This window comes from Rattus norvegicus, chromosome 1 (assembly GCF_036323735.1).
Source record: "Rattus norvegicus strain BN/NHsdMcwi chromosome 1, GRCr8, whole genome shotgun sequence".
In the NCBI taxonomy this organism is placed as follows: domain Eukaryota; kingdom Metazoa; phylum Chordata; class Mammalia; order Rodentia; family Muridae; genus Rattus; species Rattus norvegicus.
The window spans coordinates 55,221,310-55,243,199 of NC_086019.1; the positions used below are offsets into that span (position 1 = coordinate 55,221,310).

Genomic DNA, 21,890 nt, shown 5'->3' on the forward strand with positions numbered 1-21,890 from the left:
TCGCTTTGGTCATGGTATCTCATTACAGAAATAAGTCACCTCAATTCAGACAACACCCAACAACCACCTCACAGCAACATCCCAACAGATGTTTGGCTCAGCATCTGTAGTCCATGACCCAGCCACATGGACATAGTAGTTCCCTCCCTGGGGATCAAAGGACCATGGTTAACCAGAAGGGGCAGGAGAAGACACATCTCCTGAGTGAACTCTGTCATTGCCACGCTGCCTGGTTTATGAGGTTGAGTCTGACATGAAGGTAGTCCCCACACGGGTCCCAGCACCACGCTCCTGTTGGGGTATAGGACCGTTTTTTACCTCTGATCTACAGTCCCAGGAGATTCAGGGAGGAATCCCACTCATCTAGGCCTGGGATCTGTTATCCTTTCTCCTAGTTGCTCTCACCTTTCTGGTGCTGAGGGTCCACACCATTCCTGAAAGTGTGACTCAGAACCTGCCTGATAGTTTACACCAAGCCCCTAACCTCCTACCACCTGCAAGGCTCCCCAAGGACTCCTAAAAGCTCAATTGCTTATTAACCCAGGGGGACCGTCACAAAATGTTTAGCAGGTCGGGAGACATGTTATTGGCTTCTGGTGTTCAGGCTGGGACATCAAGAAAGTCAGAGTGCAGTGTGTTTCAGCCTCACTCTCCAGATCCTCTCCAGCCACACTGCATGCTGTTTGTACCTGCTTCTGCTTGCAGGGACCAGGGCTGTGGCTCTCTGAGGAGGCCACACACGCTCTCATCCCCTTCTTTTTGGTGTAGGTTATGAGTGTATTGTTCTGCTCTATGGCTTACCTGGACTTTATGATATCCTTTAACCTTCAATGTGCTTTTTCTTCTGTGAATTGACGCTCCCAGGAAAGTCCACACCGGTGTTAAAGACTCTACCGGGCAGACTGGCTGATTAGAACACTGGGATTGCTGAGGCCCAGGCCCACATTATCTTGACTCCCTTAAGCGAGAGAGAACACTTGTGGAAATGGTTTGTGGAAAATGGTTTGGCTTTCTTCTTTTTATCCTGATTTCATTTATGTTACTGCATCTTTTGTGATATTGTACTTAGCTTGTATTCTCTTTAGCGTTGCTCTCCTCTGGAATTCTTACCTCAGATGAGGCGTTTGGACAGATCCACCCACGGTGGATGATCTTAGGCTCGGTTTATGAGGACAGTTTAGGCACCTCCCTCTTCCTTAGTGTGCCTCCTGGGCCTGGCTTTATGTGGTGGCTGTTTGGAGCTTTGTGTGTGTGTGTGTGTGTGTGTGTGTGTGTGTGTGTGTGTGTCTTCCAAGTGACTCAGACACGTTTCTAGTACAAGACCAACTGTCATGTTGAGCTTCAGCTTGAACCACGCTGCTGTTACAGATTCACAAAAACTCACAGAAGGCCTAGGCCTGCCACTCTGAGTTGGCGAGAAGTCTGAGAGGCCCACATACGTTTAGCTTGAGTCCAGAACAAGTCAGATCCATTTTCTTGCTGTATCCTTGCTAAGGGGTGGGGCTCCAGTGTCCCTTACCAGCACAGTACATCACCCCTAGTACATCCTACCAAGTGGCCCAGGGCGTGGAGAACAGTGAATTGCGAGTTGGACACAGTAATGCAGACAATGAGGAACTCCACACAGCATGATCTGACTACTGCACTAGCTGCTCAGTTAACTTGTGTTGGGTAATCTGGGCACTTCCTAAGTGGGGACATTGCTGAGTCACATGGGAGTCGGTCACATGTGTACCTACCATCTGTTTGACTTCAGGGCTGGGAATGTACTGGGGCCTCATGCATGTGAGGCTAGTGTTAGAATCTCAACTCAAGGGGTTGGGGATTTAGCTCAGTGGTAGAGCGCTTGCCTAGCAAGCATAAGGCCCTGGGTTCAGTCCCCAGCTCTGAAAAAAAAAAAAAAAAAAAAAAGAAAAGAAAAAGAAAAAGAAAAAGAAAAAAGAAGAATCTCAACTCAATTGCTCTCTTTGCAATGATCCATAGTATGTTATGGGAGATTCATCTTATTAAATAAATTGAAACAGAATTCTAATCCTGAAGATGACAAAAATGGGAACTCCCCAGCATAGCCATGGTGAGTGTAATATGTTCCCCTCAGATAAGTGTAAGGGTGCTCCCCTCAGGTGAGTGTAGGTGTTCTTGCCTCCAGTGAGTGTAAGGGTGCTCCCTCAGGGAATGTAGAGTGCTCCCCTCTCTAGGCCCCTCACTGCTCATAGCCACAGAGAGTGTAAGGATGCTCACCTCAACACCCTGGCCTTTCTTCTCAGTTCTTCTACCTTTGCTCACCTCTAAGCAGGGGTCAGTTGGCCCTGGGGTTCTGGATGGCCCCTGCTTGGGTAGAAGGCCTCCAAGTGTGTCTTTCTGCTCTAGCCTGTCATGAGCCAGATCCAGAAATGAGAGGGCGTTTCTGACTGCCATCCATAAGGCCCAGATCTAGTCTCCACTGTGTTTCTACTGTGTGGGGACATCAGTTCCGACTCCTTTGAGTGGGCAGACAAAGCCTCCTGATCCCTTCCTTCCTTGTGTCAGTGTTGCTGTCTGACTGCTCAATGGTCCCTCCAGCCCTGTGGAAGTAATTCCTCTCTGATAAATGGCTACATACTTCCTTTGTCCCTCCATCCCTGCCGCCTCCCATGTGAAAGCCACTATAATCTTACCACATGAGAGAAGATTATGAAAATAGCTAGGAATTCTGAGGGGAAGGTTGCAATATGAAAGTACTGCCTTTGGGGGTAAGAGGGGGGAGAAAGTACTGTCTTAGCAATATTTTCAGGAATGCCAGGGCACCGAGATAGTGAGACCAGACAGTGTCAGGGGAGCACACTTGCCTTCACCTGTATTCTGAGCACTGTGGGCAAGGTTCATTCACCTGGTCAGCAAGAGGCTTTGGGGTTTCTCCCAGTCCAACTTCAGTGTCTGAGGTCTTGAGACACTAATTCTGTGACCACTCAAGCCAACTAGGTAAGGAAGGGCTTGTTACTTTTCAGTTCTGGGATTGGACACAGGCCTCACGCGCTCTGGGCGAATGCTCTTCCACTAAGTCACCGCCAGCCCTGTTTTTAACTTTTCTACTTTTGAAATTTCCCAGTATGTACCTGCATTAGTCAGGCTTCTCTAGAGTCACAGAACTTATGGGACGTCTCTATGTATTAAGGGAATTTGTTGTGATGCCGTACAGTCTGTAGTCCAGCTAACCCAACAATAGGCAGCTATGGATGGGAAGTCTAAGAATCCAGGTGTTGCTCAGTCTCATGAGACTAGTTGTTTCAGCTGGGCTTTTATAGGTTCCAACAGATGTGATGGCTAGCAAGTGCAAGCAGGAGAAGAGTCTTCTTCCAATGTCCTCATTTAGGCCTCCAGCACCTGGTGTGGCTGGGATAAAAGGTGTGTATCACCACGTCTAGAACTGAAACTTGCTTTGCCCCAGGCTGGCCTTGACCTCAGAGATCTGTTTGTCTCAGTCTCCTGGGATTAAAGGCTTGTACTACCTTGCCTGGGCCCAAGCTTTTCATGGCCACTATGCCTCAAAATCTCTATGTCAAGATCCAGGTCAGAAACTTGTGTCTTCCAGCCTCAAGACCTGGGTCACAGGGGTGTGCCCTCCATTTCTGGATTATAGTTCATTCCACATGTAGTCAAGTGGACAGCTGGACATCACAGTTCTCCTTTGTGTTTGAGTAGTGCAGGTCATGGGGAGTTGGGAGAAGAAGAGGAAAATCAAACAATAAACAGTGAGTGGAGGAGTGTCCTTCCTTCAGACAAGGATGCCATAGCCCTTTTCTGGGGGTGTTTTGGATAGTGATTTAGGGTGGAAATGAGCTTATGAGGAAGACGGGTCAGAGCCACTGCTCTAGAAACCTGTCTTCATTGCCTTGTGGGACACTTCTCTTCAGCTTACTTCACATTCTCTCTTGATACCTGCGGAGTGACGAAAGTCAGCCTGAGGCCTCAGCAGCACACCGTTCCTGCTTCTGTCTAGCAGAGTGATCCCCGCAGATTCTCTTCTGATGCTGATGCGGGACTCAGGCCTCCTGTCCCGATGCCTCCCATGACCCCTGAGCCAGCCATCATGCATCTCTTTGACCTGGCAAAGCTCCTTTAGGCTCTGAGAGGCTCCGCTGATTTCTACCATGAGCTTCTGGGCAAATGTGGCAGCCCCTTACTTGGCCAGGAGCACTGGTGAAATGGGAGGCATCCCGTGTCTCGGCTCTCAGTGAAATCTCAGTGTGAGAGAAGCTATCCCTGCATTTCCTTTTTCCTCTGGGCTTTGGCCCACTGGGGACATCAGATTTCTCAGAGTCCTGGATGAGGTCAGAGTGCCCTCTCCGAATGGAGGTGATCTTCAACCTTTATTCTCAGCATGGAAATCCTGACTGGATTTCGGTGAGCCTGCTCCGGAACTTGTGAATCTCAGACAGGGCATCAGCCAGCTCTTGGGTGCTCTGAACGTGGAGTTCTGCAGCATTCCAAGTCTGCAAGAAATCTCTATTGAGCTTGCACACGGCTCTGAAAAAATGTTTAAAGCTACATGTCCATACAGGACCTACTGATTTGAATGTGGGAGTCCCAGGAAAACAACCCAGGGTGTGTTTCAGGTCCAACAGGCTTGGCTATGAAGGGAGGCCATTTCCTGCTGTCCTGGGAACTGCTAATAAAGTCTCAGTTGCAGCAAGAGTATGCACAACTTCAGTCCCCTGCCTCAGCAGATGCGTATGTGTGGAAGGCTTGCACTGTGGATCATCTGTTTCTGAAGATGTCATAGATGGTCTCCCACAAAGTGTAGGAGGCTCTAGGTCCTGTGGTCACTCCGCTCTTGGCCAGTAGCTGTGACTCTCTGGGGTTTCCACAGTGTGGCCAATGCTTTAAGTGTTTCTGGTGGTGGGAGAAAGGCTTGGATGATCTGAAGAATGGGTGGGAGCCTGCACTTGTGTCACAGGATGGTAGGTGCTAGGCCAGGGTGGGCTGCATGTGTGAGGTCTGAGTTGAACCTCTTCCAGGACCTCTTGAATGAGACTCACGGAGATAGTGATCGATGCAATAGCAAGAGGAGTTTAATTCCAGCATGCTGGGATCCTCCCACTTCAAGGGGAGATAAACCTGAGCAGACTCTGACAGGGAGTTATATACCTTGCAAACAATTGGGGCAGAATTCAAACAATTAGTAACTAGGCAGGGTATTATTGATGGGGCAAAGTGACCTCCAAGTTGACTCGTGATCAGGGGACCGTTCTGGACTTTCCAGTGGGGACAATTGGGAGTCAAGGGGAGGGAAGTTTGTTGGGAGTCCCAGGTAGCTTTGACAGTTTGGTTTGCAGTTCTTCTGGGAACTAACTACTCCCTGGAAGGGAGTGGTCTTTGTGCTTGGAGGTTTGTGGTGGAACTTTCCCACTGGTCTTAGATTGTCCTCAACTCTGGCTCTTTTACATGGTGAGACTGTCAAGAACCCAAAACCACCATGAGCACCATTCCAGCTCTCCAGAAACTAGACTCCCAAGTGCTTCCTGCACTACAAACCACTTTTGTTTTCATAAAGGATCTCTGGGGATTCACAGGTGGCTGACTGGAAGCTTGCTTCTCCCTGCATCCTCTGCTGACATCTAGTGGTGCCGAGTGAGAATGCATGTGAGACATGGAAGGCTAAAGAGATCAAGGGAACTTCTGCGCTCCTCTCTCTCTCTCTCTCTCTCTCTCTCTCTCTCTCTCTCTCTCTGTGTGTGTGTGTGTGTGTGTGTGTGTGTACAGGCATGTGTGCACGTGATATGTATGTGATGTGTTTACTATGTGTGTGCATGCACAGATGTATGTGTGGATGAAGGCTGTGTATAACATGGTGTGGTGTAGAATTTAGGGACAATTTTGGGTGTTGGTCCTTATGTACTTTGTTTGACTCTGGGTTTATTTGTTGTTTCCCAGTATGTGGAAATACTCTTCTAGCTGGCTCAGAAGCTCCTAGAATTTTGGTCTCTACCTCCATCTCTCCATAGGATGGCTGGGGTTACAGACAGTTATGCTGCATGTCCAGTTTTTAATGTGATTGTAGGATTTGAACTCAGCTCCTCATCCTTGCATAGTAAGTGGCTTTTCCCACCGAGCCATCTCCTTAGCCCCTACATGAACATTTTAAAGTAATAGAGTATTAATGTTGGTTGTATGACCTAACTCTATATAGGAAATAAAATTTAGGTGGTGTCAGGTGGATATATATATATATCCAGGTCCCTCAGGTTGTTTGAATTGCCCCCTCCCCTGATGATCTGTAATCCTTCTCCGGGCACACTCTTATAGACCTGGAGCTGGGTGGCCATAAACCTTGGATCAGATGGACATACATGTGTTACTAATGTTCTCAAAGAAGGGCTAGAAGCTCATGGGTTCCCCATGATACTAAACTGGGAGGGAAGCCTCCATATTCCCCACTCACTAGTAGGGCAACATCTGAATCTTTTGGCAACCCACCACTGGAAGCTGGAGCTTGTTTCTCCCCACTCTGTGTGTGGTTAAGTTCTCTTTGTCTTGACTATACAAATGGGGAAGTTCAGGCTGAGCGGTAGAGTGACTTGCCCAAGGTCTGGTGTCTGGAAATAACCCTGGTTGACCACTGAGGAGGAGGCAGGGGCCCTTGCAAGTTTGCAGCATGATTTAGTGATGGGTGTGACATAGAGCCAAAGCTCCTCCAGGACAATGGCCATCAGTGTGACACCTAGCTGTGACAGGAGCAGCACTAGGCTTGGACAAGTTACTACCTGAAGGGATGAGGGATGAGTCTTTCTAAACTCAGGGTTTGGAGGTCAGAGGACCACTTGTGCGAGTTAGCCTCCCCCTTCCACAAATCATCAAGCTGTCAAGCACACTTATCCATGTACACACACACACACACACACACACACTAATATAAAATGTAAGGAAACCAATTTTAAATTTTTTAGAACACTGCTTACACATTGGTTCTATCAACCTGCTGCTTGTCAATATGGCTGTGCAGAGATGTGCACAAAGGCTTCAGGCTGCTCCATCATCCAGTGAGCAGGGGCCCCTTCATTCCAAACTTTTCTCAAAGGGCCAAGTTGAAAGAACATGGGGGCATTGAAGATAGTGTGGTCTCCAGACCAGGAACCCCAGACAACACGAGAGCTACATGTGTACTGCCTATGCTATCACACACACATCCATTTAGACTGTTCTCACCTCCCCTTCCTATCTCCTTTCCACCTGCCCTGTCACAGAGACTCCATGAGGGGGAAGGGGGACCTGTCTTTCCTATTCGCTCCTGGGTAGCTGCAGGGAAGAGGGGATATTTGGAGCAAAGACCCTTCCCCCCCGCCCCCGCTCCCCAGGTCTGGCTCAGAATGGAGAAGATGTGAGGTCATTAGCAGGTGGAGAGGACAGCAGAGGGCCAGTCATGAGAGGTGAGGCAGGGTTAGAAAGGATGGTGCGACTGCAGGATTGTGGGAGCCACTTCTGAGTTCTCTGATTCCTGCTTATCCTGAATATTTCTTGCAGACCTCTGGAGGTGAGAAGGGGCAAAAGCCCAAGTTCTAAACAAGAAAACAGATGCAACTTAGCAGCTTGTTTCTTCAGGGGTCCTAAGCGGACCATGCATAGTCCTGGAGCATGCTCAGGGTGAGGCCATTGCTCAGTGGGTTGGTCACGGATAAAGTGCGGTGTGGATAGTGTATCATGGCATGCTCCATATGATAAGGCATCTGCCGGTCAGTGTATTATTTATGGTCACTAGATAGGAACCAAATCAAACTGGCTTAGAAAATTTAGCAATTTGTCAGCAGCCATTCTGAACAATAATGGACTCTATTGGATTTGAACCGAAAGCGTCAGTGGGGTCTGGGTTTCTCCACATCTGTCTCAGTTAGGGTTTCTATTGCTGTGAACAGTACCGTGACCAAGGCAACTCTTATAAAGAACAACATTTAATTGGGGCTGGTTTACAGTTCAGAGGTTCAGTCCATTATCATCAAGGCAGGAACATGGCAGTGTTCAGGCAGGCATGGTGCTGGAGGAGTTGAGAGCTCTACATTTTGTTCTGAAGGCAAACAGAAGACTGGCTCACGGGCAACTAGGAGAGGGGGTCTTATTGCCCATCCACACAGGGACATGCTTCCCCCAACAAGGCCACACCCACTCCAATAAGGCCACACCCACTCCAACAAAGCCACACCTCCTGTAGTGCCACTCCCTGTGCCAAGCATATTAGATCACACCATTCATTTTTCACTTCACTCTCTATTTGGGTGTGGGGTGAGCATTTACTGCACAAAACAAGCACATGCCCACACTTGTATCCTCAGCAAAGGTAACATCTCAGACAAGGTAAACCCTGGACCTCATGATCTCTGGGAAGAAGGGACAGTGAAGGGGGAGGCCACACACATGCGGATTACATAGAATTAATGTCCCACAGAAAGAAAGAGCCCGGGGTTGGGGATTTAGCTCAGTGGTAGAGCGTTTGCCTAGGAAGCGCAAGGCCCTGGGTTCGGTCCCCAGCTCCGAAAAAAAAAAAAAAAAGAACCAAAAAAAAAAAAAAAAAAAAAGAAAGAGCCCATTTGCCACAGAGGGAGAAACATCTAAATTGACCCAATCCAGCACTATGTTCTCTATGCATTCCAGTGCCATGGGAGCTGCAGGTAGAAAAGCTTCAGGTCAGGTAAGGAAGTAATCCAGAGACTGTGCCCATGCCGTTCAGTCACTGCTGTCCAGCTGGGGACATTCCAGGCAATGGCTCTCACACACACTCATGCGGATGCAGCCAGCATCTGTCCCCAGAGGGTCTTCCTATCTGGGCTGGGAGTCCTTTAACTACCAGGTAGTTCCAAAGTTCCCAGTGTGTGACTCCCAGCCTTCTATTGGTCCTGTGGGGAAACAGTGAGCTGAGGGTCAGTACCAATAGAGGCAGGGCTCTCTCCACACCGTGAGGTTTGCAGCATGGGAACTCATGACAATCTAGAGCAGCCCATGCAGCAGTGACACAGCAAAGCCCTTTGACTTGATTAGGGAAGTTAGCAATTCTGGCTTCCCATGACAGCTGGACCACGGCTATTATTAAATAGCAAAGATACAGGCTTGAATTTTGGCTTTTCCTCATCTCTGATTCCCTAGTAAATGTGAGTAAAGGACAGAGGTCAGAGAATACAGGACAGCGTGGCAAGGAAAATCCTGATCAAACACATGAAGAAGCAATCTCTTTTTTAAAATGCTATTTATTTATTCAGTGCGTATATATGTGCATTTATATGCCATGGTGAAAGAGTAGAGGGGTTAGTGGGAGAAGAGGGAAAGGGGAAATTATATAATTATATTTTAATTAAATAAAAATTCTTATTTAAAAAAGCAACTAGAAATTATAAAGTTGGGCATTACTTCAAAAAACATCGAAACAAACATGTGAATGTTAAAATCCACAGTTGGGCACCCAGGATAGTCACTACAATGAGGTCTGATTGACAAACGCCAAAGCCAGATATAACAATGACTCCTTAAGTTTCATATTAGCATCCCCTTCTTTGTAGACGCTTATATAAGCAACCTGTTACCTATTCAATCAAGATAGCAGGAATTAAGAAAGTTGAAAATATTTATTTATGTGTGTGTGAGTGTGTATGTGTGTGTATGTGTGTAAGTGTGTGTGTGAGTGTATATGTGTGAGTGTGTGTGTATGTGTGTGTGTGCGTGTATGTGTGTGAGTGTGTGTATGTGTATGTGTGTATGTGTGTGTGCGTGTGTATGTGAGTGTGTGTGTATGTGAATGTGTGTGTGTGAGTGTGTGTGTATGTGAGTGTGTGTGAGTGTGTGTGCACACATATGCCTTGTGCATTTGTAGAGAGGTCAGAGGATAACTTAAGGAATGAGGAAGTCTGTTTTCTCCACCCACCATGTTGGTCCCAGGGATTGAACTCAGGTCATCAGGCTTGGTGGCAGCTGTCTTTACAATCTGAGTCATCTCACAGGCTTGAGAGATGTGCGGAGATGGGGACAGGCACAACCTCTGTCCTCAAGCTCCTAAGGGCACATTGTCAAGCAAATCTCCAAACCTTCTCTAAATCATTGTGGCCAAAGGGGGTTTGAAAAAGACAGACTCCTGGGCGAGCATAGTCTTGGGTTGAGTGTGATTGGATTTTAGTTACCTGTCTGCTTTTACACTGTAGTTACGTTTGTGGTTACAGCTGCTGCAGGGAGCATTTCCATGTGCTAGGTACCAAAGACTCAAGCTTAGAGGTTGCTCCTTCTCCGCCACAGGTGATAAACAGGCCAACCCACCGCTTAAGCCAGTGGCCGTTTTCAGTTGAGATTTGAGGCTCAGGATGGGAACATCACCATTTCCTCTGGTAAAGTCTTAAAAGTTGCACAAAAGCTGCCAGTTCCCCTCTCTGTCCTCTCTCCGGCGTCAGAAGCTCCTGAGGTTCCTGAAGCTATGTGGAGGTTTATGTTCAGAAGCAAAAGGAGGGCAGTCTTGGTGGGTACCCATGGGCAGGTGAGGACAGCAGAAGGCATGTGCTGTGGTCAGTCAAACTTACCCATATTCCTTCTCCACTCTGCTTTCCCAGGGCAAAGGTGACACAACCGCCTCAGCTGAGACGCAGCCAGCCTCCTCCTCGTCATCCGCAGAGGTAGGACGATTCACCCGTCACTTCTCTGGTAAAGTAGGACCTAGGAAAATGACCACCGTGAAGGCTTTCTCAGTGGGTTTTTTTTTTTTGGTTGTTTACTCTGCCTGAAGTCTGATGAAGCTAACGGTGGTGTGCTTTTTGGATGACTAAGATATAAAATTGAAAACGTCTGACATTCTAGGGGAAGTGCAGCATAGTAGGTTGGGCAATAAAGTCTTTGAACAGTAGGGGTCGCCTTGCGTGCCAAACGGGAACAGCACCCAGCTAACGGTCCTTACAGTGGGGTGGGGTCTTTTAGTCAGAATCTCTAGGTCATCATAATTATTATACTGTGTCATGTACAATACTCCTTTAAGGCATCTGTGTGCTGTTGGTGCCTGCCAGCTCCTGAACTCTTTGGGTGAGTCAGGGTCCTGGTAGTAACATGTTGGGAGCTAGGCCTCAGAGGAGTATCTCTGAATGGAGGTGGGTTTCTCGTTTTTCAAATGGCTGTTTGCTTTTAACAATATTGTAAATAAGAAAGTTTCTAAGGTGTCTTTTATGTTAGTTCTCAATGTCTGGCTCCCAGGATACAAGTAATGCTTACCATTTCTGAGGAGGGTACTGGGACCCAGCCAGTCAGTGTTTTTGTTTATTTGTTTGTTTTGTTTTATTTTGTTTTGTTTGATTTTTGATTGGATGATGTTAAATTATATTAATGTAGAAGGTGCTGAGCAAAAACTCTGCTAATTTTGTGGGGTTTTTTTTTTGCTTTCTTAAAGCAAAAAGAAAAACGATATTTTTGTAATGACAATAATACATAATGATATTACAAGGAATCAAGGAAAGGAAAAGAGTAGAAAGGTTCATAAAGGAAAAGGAAAGGTACTGCAGGGTGTGCTCAAGAGTCAAGGTCTGGGTAGCCCATATGCTAGGCAACAGGCATTTCTCTCTGTGTATAGAAGGTATTAGAGAGGATGGGGACAGGGGAAGGCACCTGATACCCAGTTCTACATGCCAAGCAACACAAGGCACAGACTTGCTTGTTTCCTACCCTCCTCTCACCAGCCAGATTTGTGGGACTCTCCACTAGCTTTCACGTGCTTTACCTGACAGCCCAACACAGAGAATGGGTCTGATTCAAAAGAGTCTCATTCTCAACATCATCCTCTCACCATGGCATCATCTTCTCATCATGACATCATCCTCTCACCATGGCATCATCTTCTCATCATGACATCATCCTCTCACCATGACATCATCCTCTCACCATGATATCATCCTCTCACCATGACATTATCCTCTCACCTTGACATCATTCTCTTACCTTGACACCATCTTCTCACCATGACATCATCCTCTCATCATGACGTCATCCTTTCACCTCACCATGACATCATCCTCTCACCAAGGTGGGCTTCTATGTTAGGCATAAGAATTGTGTTGGTAGAACTGTCTGCTCTGTGATAATGGGTTCTGGCCTTCCATATCTCAAAGTGCCTCCGGTTGGTTTTGTCTAAGGGTAAGATGGATGTCAGAATGCTGTTTTGAAGGGCATTCTGGTTTCAGCAAACTCAGGAGACAGTGTGGATTGCGGAGGGGGTTGGGGGACTTCTGCATCAATCCTGGGAATCACTCACTGCAGTGTTTACCCTCCTTAGGAAGGGGCAGTGAGGCTGCAGTCGATAAGGCTCAGGTCTGTCTGTAAATGGGTGAAAGAAGCTGTGCTCCTTGGGGAATCCGTTTTGTTATTGTGTGCGTTCTCATAATCCACTCTCAGCCTCATCATAGCTATGAGAAGGGATTCCAGTGTTGAGTGGCTCCTTTGCTCCTGGCTGTAGATATGAGGAGGGCTCCGGTTACAGTAACACAAGTCATGCCTCTAATCCCAGAGCATAGAGAAGAGAGTAAGATTCCTGTACCTTTGAGACTGCCCTGATCTGCACAGCAAACGTCAGGCCCTCTAGGGCTATGTAGTAAGTTCCTATCTAGGACATGGGGGTGGGTATGCCAAGGGAATAAAATTAGGTGTGTTTGTTAGGACCTAAGAGTGGGTTTCGGGGCCATGGCAAGGGGTGTTATTGCTGGTGAGTCCTTTCTGGAGAATCAGTGGCTTCTAATGAGATGTCATCCATAGGACGGTGGCTAGAATTGGAGACTGTTCAGCTGTTTCCATCAGGACGCTGTCTCCAGATCACACCCCAGGTCCAGGCACAGGAGAGCCTGGTGCTTGGCAAGTGCTCTCTGCTCCCATTAACACCCAAATGGGCAGGGCTGTGCTTTCAAAAGTGTCTTGAGTATAAACTACCAGGAGTGGTGAAAGCACATCCCGGACTTGGAGTGGAGTTCTGTGGCAGAGTCAGACACTGCAAGGCTCTCCAGCTGAATGGGGTCCTGACTGGAGGTCAGTCCTTACTCAGAACAGGCTGGACAGCATAGGAGGTAGCAGGGAGAGGTGACTTTAAAGGGCTGATTCTGGTCTCCCCTCTGCTGGTCCTTCTGTGATCTTTCCCTCTTCCTAACCCTTACTCTATATAAGGCTTTGAAGGTGTATTTTAACAGACTGTGTACTACAGCGCTCTGGGCTGAACTCCTGGCAAACTTTAGCTGCTGTGGCTTATGTGTGTGCCCAGAACTTTGAAGAATTGGGACACATCTCTAGTACTGTCATGGAGATGGATGATGTAAAGATAGTTGTGACATTAAGTTGCTAGTGTGTTTTCCAAGCCCCACTAACAACTGTTTGCTTAGTTAAATTTCCTCACCGTGGCGATCTTACTATTTATTTCTTTGTCTCTAATAAAAAGAAACGTGGGTGTCTTAGTTAGGGTCTTATTGCTGTGGACAGACACCATGACCAATGTAAGTTTTATAAAGGGCAACATTTAATTGGGGCTGGCTTACAGGTTCGTTCAGAGGTTCAGTCCACTGTCATCAAGGCGGGAGCATGGCAGCATCGCAGCATCCAGGCAGGCATGGTGCAGGAGGAGCTGAGTTCTACATCTTTGCCCAAAGGAAGCCAGGAACAGCCTGGGCATCCTCAGGCAGCTAGGAGGAGTCCCCCCCCCCCCGCCCCCTTCCTCCGACAAGGCCACACCTTCCAATAGTGCCACTCCCTGGGACAAGCATATTCGAACCAGCACATTGGGGGAAGGAACAAAGGAGATAGAATCGCCTTCAGGGGATGATCTGTGTGCAGGTCCCATGGCCTGCTGAAGGTTGTGCTCCCGCCCCACCCCTTTTCTCTCTATTATTACTTGGCAGTGAACACGAAGCACTGTTTTACAGAGAAGACTCTTCACTCACTGACGGAGTCTATAGAGCCCGGCAAACCTAGGCTTCCTGTCAGACAGGAACAAAATCACAGGAGTGTGGCCGTTCTTGATCACCGTTATGCAATGACAGAGGCCAAGCTTGTTTGCAGGTGGGGAAACAAAGGCAGTTGTCGGATAAAATAAAAATAAGTTGGCTCCCATAGGAGCCATCTTCTAACAGGCCTTCAGCCTTTCTCCTCCCACACCCAGCTGACCTGGTTCATATGCTGTGTTTTCTTTTCTGTTTTATTATTCCTTATCTCTGCCTTGCAACCAAAGCACAGGAAGCAGTAACACAGCTTTGTATTCCATTCCTTCCGATGAAGCTGCTCACCAGGAGGTGACGTTTGAAAACACCTGACCTGTAGGGGGTAAATGTGAGAGTCTATGCTTTAGTTCTGAGACCACAGACCCTGCATCTAAATAGGCTGTGCCTTCAGAGCCCCTTGCCAAGGCAGCCCCAGCTAAGGGACTTGTCCCTTTCCAGTGTGACTCTGTATCAGCCCTACAGGGGAGCCAGGGGGTGCTGACACCTGTGACACTGGGGAACTGAGGGAACTTCCTGTATAGAGGTAGGGAGTGTCACCTCAGGGAAACCTGCAATCAACAGAACATGGAAACCGTGTGGCTTTTTGTTATTCTGTCCAATGGAATTAATTTCACGGCTGCATCTAATCATTAAATGGTCTCAAAAATTCCAAATGTGGCATTTCAGCAGGAACTGTCCAGGGGTTTCTCTAGACTAAGGGAAACCCTGAGCAAAGTAGTCATTTTCCGTTTCCGTCTAGGCTGTGCTTTGATAAACCAAGCACTAACTTCAGGAAAAATTACTGACCCAAAATTTTATCATAATATTTCTACCCTGCTTCCCAAGCCTCAAGGTGACACACAGGGTTCAAAGAAATGTCTGGAGAAAAATGATCAAAGAAAGAGGAGGAGGAGGAGAAGGAAGAAGAGGAGGAGGGGGAGGGAATAGGGGGAAGCAGGGGGGGAGGAGGAGGAAGAAGAGGAAGAGAGAAGAAGACGAAGAAGAAGAAGAAGAAGAAGAAGAAGAAGAAGAAGAAGAAGAAGAAGAAGAAGAAGAAGAAGAAGAAGAAGAAGAAGAAGAAGAAGAGGAGGAAATCCCTAAAGGGTCTGAAAGTTCTCCACTAAGCTCTAGAATCGCAGGGAAAATGACTGACTTTTCCATACTTTGCTATAATTTCTGAAGAAGTTTGTATTACCTGTGCACTAATTTTGTATATATATATATATATATATATATATGTATATATATGTATATATATATATATATTTGTTGTTCTTTTTTTCGGAGCTGGGGACCAAACCCAGGGCCTTGCGCTTCCTAGGCAAGCGCTCTACCACTGAGCTAAATCCCCAACCCGTATATATTTTTAACTAGTTAAGACAGAGCTGTCCTAAATACTGAAATTGACAGGACAACCTTGGATTGATGGTGTGGTGCATACTTTATCTTTCTTGGTGTGTCTGGATTTGATAATCACCATTTGGCAGTGCAGGTATTCTCACCATTTGGAGGTGGCCTCTGCTCAGTGACACCACAGGAAACATTTGATCTGTTAAGAGAACTACTGTTCCCTGTGTAGTACAGATGTGATGGTTTCTCCCACCTCAGCTACCCAAGGAAGGGCATTCTGGGACCTGTAATTTACCGTTCTCCACCACAGACACAGCCTGGTGACTCTGGACAGGGTCAGGGGTAGGGGTGCTGTGATGGCCTCCAGACCCAAGTAGACTGGCTTTCTGGAGCTTCCCTTCTGTCATGACATTACTGAGAGCTGCCAGGACTCTGAGTCCTGCACTCAAGTGCCAGGCCAGCCTCACACTGTAGGGAAGTGGACAATCTTAAGTTCTCAGTTCTAAAAGCCAGCCAGGCAGCTCAGAGCCTCCACCTTCCTTAGACCAGAACCTTCTAAACCACAGCCTCAAGAGACAGAGGCCAGAGGGATTGACTATCTTTAAGAAGACTCTCAGAGTTAGAGGAGCTGCCCGGTCATTACCGTAGGTCCTATCTGAGCCCCACATGCCGAGGTGCTCTCTGCCTGTCCATAGGCAACAATGAGGGACCCGTAGCCAGGGAGTGAGCGGCTGCAGGCTTGTCCATGCCCCTGTGCACGTGATTGCTTACTTCTTCCCTCCAGAAGGAATAATCATACCTTCTCACACCAGCTCTCAAAACCTTTAAAGTAGGGGCAGCCATGCAGGGTTACAGCGAAGCACACATCTTCACCTCTCTGCCTTCTTGTTTTCTGTCATTTCTCACTAAGCAGTAAGAATTCAAGAAGGATTCTCCAGTGGCTTGGGACGGTGTTAGGACTGGGTGGTGCTATGCACAGAGCACCAAATGGTGCTTCTAATACACAGACTCAACCTGTCTCATATCAAAATATTTGAGGGAAAAAGATGGACTGAATATATACAGACCCTGTTCTGGCCTCTGCTTACCAGTTATGTACACAGCACGTATGTCACATGTCATCTAGAGAAGACAAAGTTCAGGGGACACTGTGCAGGTGACATAAGTCATTTAATGCTAGAGACTTGGACAGCCTAGCATTGGGAATTAGGAGGATCCCAGGGCAAGTCCTGAAGGTGGCAAGGCCGCCTGTAACTCAGGGTTTGATTCCCGGCACCCACATGGAGGCCCACAAACTGTTTGTAACTCCGGTCCCAGGGGATCTGATGCCTTCTTCCAGCCTCTGTGGGCACTAGGCATACACATGGTGCTCAGACTTACATACACATCAAACAAGCAAACAGATGATGTTTAAAGTCTAGGATTCCTCAGAATGTTGTCAGGATGAGAGGGCATCTGCCTCTCTGCCAGTGTCATCACAGAGTTAGCCTGATTTATACTAGGTTCACCAAGATGGTGGCCAAGTCACATGAGGAGCACCCCGTTTTTCCTCATGCACATGTCTTTCCTCAATGCCCTTGGTGCACAGGGAGGGGACAGGGGACTGGGCAGCTTGGATGCTCTAGCTCTGTCAGTTCTCTCCCCACAGCCCCTGCAAGGATCTCCCCCCTCACTCATGGTTTGTTCCCATCTGACTGCACCATGGAGGTGTAAGTGTGGAGGGTGAAGGGTAACCTTGTTTGAAGAAGAGTTTCTTCATTGTTCATTGCTGTATACATTAAAACTAGCTGGCCTGTGACCGAGCTTTGAGCCAGTCTCCTGTCCCTGCCTTGCATCTCATGTCGGAGCGTTGGGATGACCATGGAGACAGGTGGACCATGCCTGGCTTTATGTGGGTTTGGGGGATTTGAAATCATATCCTTACACTTCCACAACAAGTACTTCACCCACCAATCCCTCTCCACAGGCTTGAATTATCCCATTTCTAAGCTTTATAAGTGTTAACCCGTTAATCAGTCACAAACACACACACACACACACACACACACACACACACACACACACACACACACACACCACAGAGGATGGATGTCTGTGTTCCCAGCTTTCAGATGAGAACACAGAGGACATGGAGCCAGGGTGTGGGGTTGGAATTTGAACCACGTGGTCTTGGCTCAGTGTCTTCACTCTGAACATGGATCTGTCATGTAGACATTTACTGGAATCCAAGATAAACTCCTGCACTCCACTTTAGGAAAAGAAATAACATTTAACCTTCTCTCTGCGTGACTGTTCGAGTACGGAGAAGGAATTCAGGATTGCTCTTGGTCCTGCTCGCTCCACGCTGAGCAAATGCCACTCTAACAAGGCTCTGTAACGCTGGAGCTGAAACTGTGAGGCGAGAAGTGTAATTCCCCCCGCCATCCTGATTTGCTCCTGGAACTCTGAAGGGGGTGGGTCTCCAACTTGTTCTTTATACAGAATCCCTGCAAATCGAGACCCATGTCCCACGAGTCTTACCTTTCCTGTCTGAGCACTGAGAAGAGCTGTGTGAACTGTCAGTGCCTTCGTGCCAACACATCTGAACACCAGTAGAGAGGGGAAGGGGTTAGTGTCTCACAATCGCAGTTTCCCATTCCCCACTGAGAAGACCTGTTCTTCTAGGACTCTGGGTGAGGAGGACACCTCATGACATTATGAACACACAGTATCGCAAGCTGCTTACCTCATGGCAGGAAAGCAAAATAAGAGACCGGTGTCCCACATCCTTCAAGAGCTGCTGCTCGTCACTCCAAGGCCTCCCTCAAGGCTTCTTAACGGCTCCAACTCCAATAGTGTTTTAGGCTGGGGATCAACTCTTGAAGACATGAGCCTCTGAGGGACATTTAAGATCCAAACTGTAGTCCTAAATTATGTGCTCCTGTGGGTGTGTATGTGTTAGATGCATATGGAAACCAGAGGTAAATGTTGAGAATCTTCCTCAGTTGCCCTCTGCAACCTTTTGAGGAAAGGTATCTCACTGGTGAACCTGGAATTCATCAGTTCAGCTAAACTCTGAGGAAACACCTGACTTCTCAACACCCCTTCCTCCGCCCCTGCCCTGTGCTGAGGTTACATACGCATGCAGCTGTGCCCAGATCTTATGGTTGGGAGCCACATCTGAAATTAGGTCACCACACTCGTACAGCCAGCGCTCACTGACACCCCACCCCTCCCACTTCTAAGCAGTTTTAGCCATGATGATGTCATCCTCACATGTAGCCCACGGGCAAGTGACGTGGCATCTGAGCCTGCCCAGACACTGTGACAGCTGTTCTCTCTGCACTTCTCGCTGGTCCAGGCGCACACTGAAATCCCTTCTTCGTCTACAACCAGAGTGGACATATGTGATGGCAGTTTCCAAGTAGAACCAAACTGCAGAGCTCTGCCCCTCCCCTGTGAGGCAGCTGACTCCCTGTGAGTAGAGCTGCTTGGGATTCTCCCAGAGACACAGAGCATCCTCACAGACTGGGATGTCAGGGTGTGGTGGGACCTCACCTCTGTGCCTCCTGGAGATGCTCTGCCCCCACTAACTGATCATAAACCAGTTCTGGGGAGGTAGAGGCTGGCTCTCATATGACAACACAGTTGTGCATGCATCCTGTGTGGAGACTACACAGGGGGCCATCACATGTTCTCTTTCCTCTCCCATGGGGCTGGGCGTGGACCCGCAGACACAGATGGGGCACACATGCACACATTTGGAGTCCCTGGAGGATGCTGTGGATTAGACCAACTGCTAAAGTGACAAGGGACAGTGGCTATGGAATTGCCGCTTAATTGCATTTGAGGATAAATTCAGTCAGATGTGGGAAAGAGTTCTGTTTCCACTTTGTAGGCGACTTCTCGGACTCTCAATCTTTTCCCTGTGCCTTGTGGATCTCAAAGACTCCTGTCAGAAGCCTTCATCCAGATAGGCCAGGCCGTGCAGCTCTGTGAGGAGTGAGGATACCAGGCATGAGAGAGGCTTCCTGTCCTTGTCAGTAGGTTCCCTGACAGGCCACGGCCCGGAGCTTCTGCACCTCTCCAGAAGCTCTCCTGCCCTAGGCTCCTGTATCCTGGTCCTGACATGGGACACATGTAGTGCAGAGACACACGTTCCAACCCTGTTTGTAATGGGGAGGACATGGCACATGGTGTCCTCGACGTCAGGTCCTCATGGTGTTGTTCTGAGTGGGTTCAAAACAAGAAAACACAGTGTTTCACATGGCAGAGGGAGACAGGACACTTGAGGCTGAGCATGATGGCCGGAAGGGAGCAGGGAGACAGGGTGCTCAAGGTTGAACATGGTCGCCAGAGGTGCTGCACGCGGCAGAGGAGAAGCCGGAAGTGTTGCTTGTGGTAGAGGAAGACAGGACGTTCAAGGCTGAGCATGGTGACCGGAAGGAAACAGGAAGACAAGGTGTTTGATGTTGAGCATGGTTGCCGGAAGTGCTCCTTGTGATAGAGGAAAAGTCGGAAGTGCTGCTCATGGCAGAAGACAGGAAGGGCGCATTAGGCCAAGCTTGGTGGCCAGAAGGGAGCAGGAAGACATGGTGCTTGAGGCTGAGCTTGATGGCAGGAAAGGAACAGGAAGCCTTGCTGTCACAGCTGTCACAGCATTAATGTTAATTCTCTGGGCATGACTGTGTGACCTATGGGACCTTCTGCTGGAGTGGTGCCCATGTGGCAGTGGTATACATTTGCTCAAAGCGTGGGCCAGCAGATAGAGGGCTGCTTCTCAAAATCATTTCTTTAAACGTGCAGCTGGAGATAAAAAAAGCCAAGGTTGTTATGATAATCTTCCATGGCATTCAATAAAGGCAATTCTTGTCGTGGTCACCATGACAACATCCAGTCTACACCTTACATGCATCTACAATTACATTCCATTAAAAATGAAAGGTTTCTGTTGCTGCACTCCAACCTAACATGACCACCATTTCCCTGGAGATCAAAGCCCTGTTCTGTTGGCTAATGCACTTTCAAAGGCACCGAGTCTTGGGTGATTGCCTTTTAATTCTTGTGGAAGTTGGAATAGAATTACATTTAGGACAGCTCAAACTACAATTATAAAACGTAGTCATTTTAGGTCAGGGCTACTCAGACTCGATTCTCAGCCCTCTGCCCAGTTTTCTTTATACCAACCCCATGCTCAGCTATGTCGTCATTGAGAGAGAGGCAAGAGGCACAGCACCCCCAGCGAGGGGGCTTTTTCTAGACCACAAGCAAACAGGCTGCAAGCGTGTCAGGCTGAATCATTTGTGACCTGCACGAGCTTAGGAGAATAGAGCTCAGTCTGTTTGCAACGACCAGGAAAGCCTGGATGAATTTATCGTCCATATGGTGGCAGCATCTTTTCCCTTGAAGGATCCCTTCTTTGGGGGCTAACAGGCCATGCACCTTTGGACCTGGGCACAGATCCTGAAGGCCTAATTCTATTCTGTGCACAAGATAAGCTGACAGAACTGTTTGCTCCTCTCTCTCTGAGTACTCTTTCTCCACACAGAATGTCAGTGATATGGGTCAAGCTGAGACTATTTCCCTATGTAAGTATCTTTCCTAAGTACTCGAACAGGGAAAGGGTAGCTAGTGAAAAGAGCTCGTGCTTGAAACAATTCCCCAAATCTCCATGGTCTTCCATAGAGCACGTGGACCCTGCCACCGGAGGAACGGGCACGGAGGTGCCAAGCTGGAGTGTTATCAGACCCCAGCGGTCTCGGCCATCTGAGACTGGCCGGAGCAGAGCTAACTCCCGCCTTGTTGCCACGCCTGCTTTAGGGCGCGTACCCACAACCCCCAAATAGGTGATCAGGAGCAGCCAGTCATGTACCCAGCCCCTGGACTGCCACTTAATGAAGCATCTCAGTAGCCTTAGCCTTCAGCCAATGATCTTTCCCTTCCTGGATGGTCCCGCACCCTTCCCAAAGTTATATAATTCTTGGTTCACCACAAATAATGCGTGTGTTCAAATCCACCCCCCAATAAAGAAATCCGAACAAGCTAAGATTGTCTCAGAGAGCTGTTTCCTTAGAGATCAGTGGGGAAGGCGCCACCTAAAGGAGCCACAACACCAGGACTCTCAAAGAAGGCCTTCTCTCTCCTCCCCACCCCGCCCTGGCACTTGCTCCCAACCTGACCAGGGATCCCTCTTGTCCCAGACTCTGCTTCCCCATTCCAGCCTGGTGTACAGTTGTCCTCCTCTTCACGAAAACATGGACTGTGGTCCCCACTGGGAACCACCCTGCCTTGTCCTCCCCAAGCCAGGGTATCTGCATCGCTGGAGGAGAGGCAGAACTCAGCCTCACAGTCTTCCTCACCTTAGTCAAAACTCCATTAAAAAATACCTATGTCTCAATCAAACTCGGTCATTGTAGATGGAAATAATCAAAATAAACTTGATCACAAAGGCCATAAGAGTTTACAATCCCAGGGAAACATTTTGTTTTGTCCTCTGCGGCTCTAGGGACACCCTGTAGGAGGACAGTGCAAAGAAGCTTTGCCATTTCTCCTCACAGTGTCACCAGTGGTCATGTGCAGAGACCGGCAGGGCTGGGCTGCAGGCCACATTTACATGGGAGC

At 48.2% G+C, this 21,890-nt stretch overlaps 1 protein-coding gene across 2 annotated transcripts in view; it reads left to right on the forward strand.

The window, feature by feature from the left end:
* Rps6ka2 (ribosomal protein S6 kinase A2) overlaps nt 1–21,890 on the forward strand; it is a 275,284-nt gene that overhangs the window by 42,322 nt on the left and 211,072 nt on the right. The window contains exons 1-2 of one of the 2 annotated variants that reach the window (XM_039079021.2): nt 10,387–10,465; nt 10,557–10,619. In XM_039079021.2, coding sequence (XP_038934949.1) covers nt 10,424–10,465; nt 10,557–10,619 — 105 coding nt within the window. In that variant the 5' untranslated portion in view covers nt 10,387–10,423. Of the gene's footprint in view, nt 1–10,386; nt 10,466–10,556; nt 10,620–21,890 lie in introns of those variants that run through there. The other variant, XM_039078975.2, reaches the window with a different exon arrangement.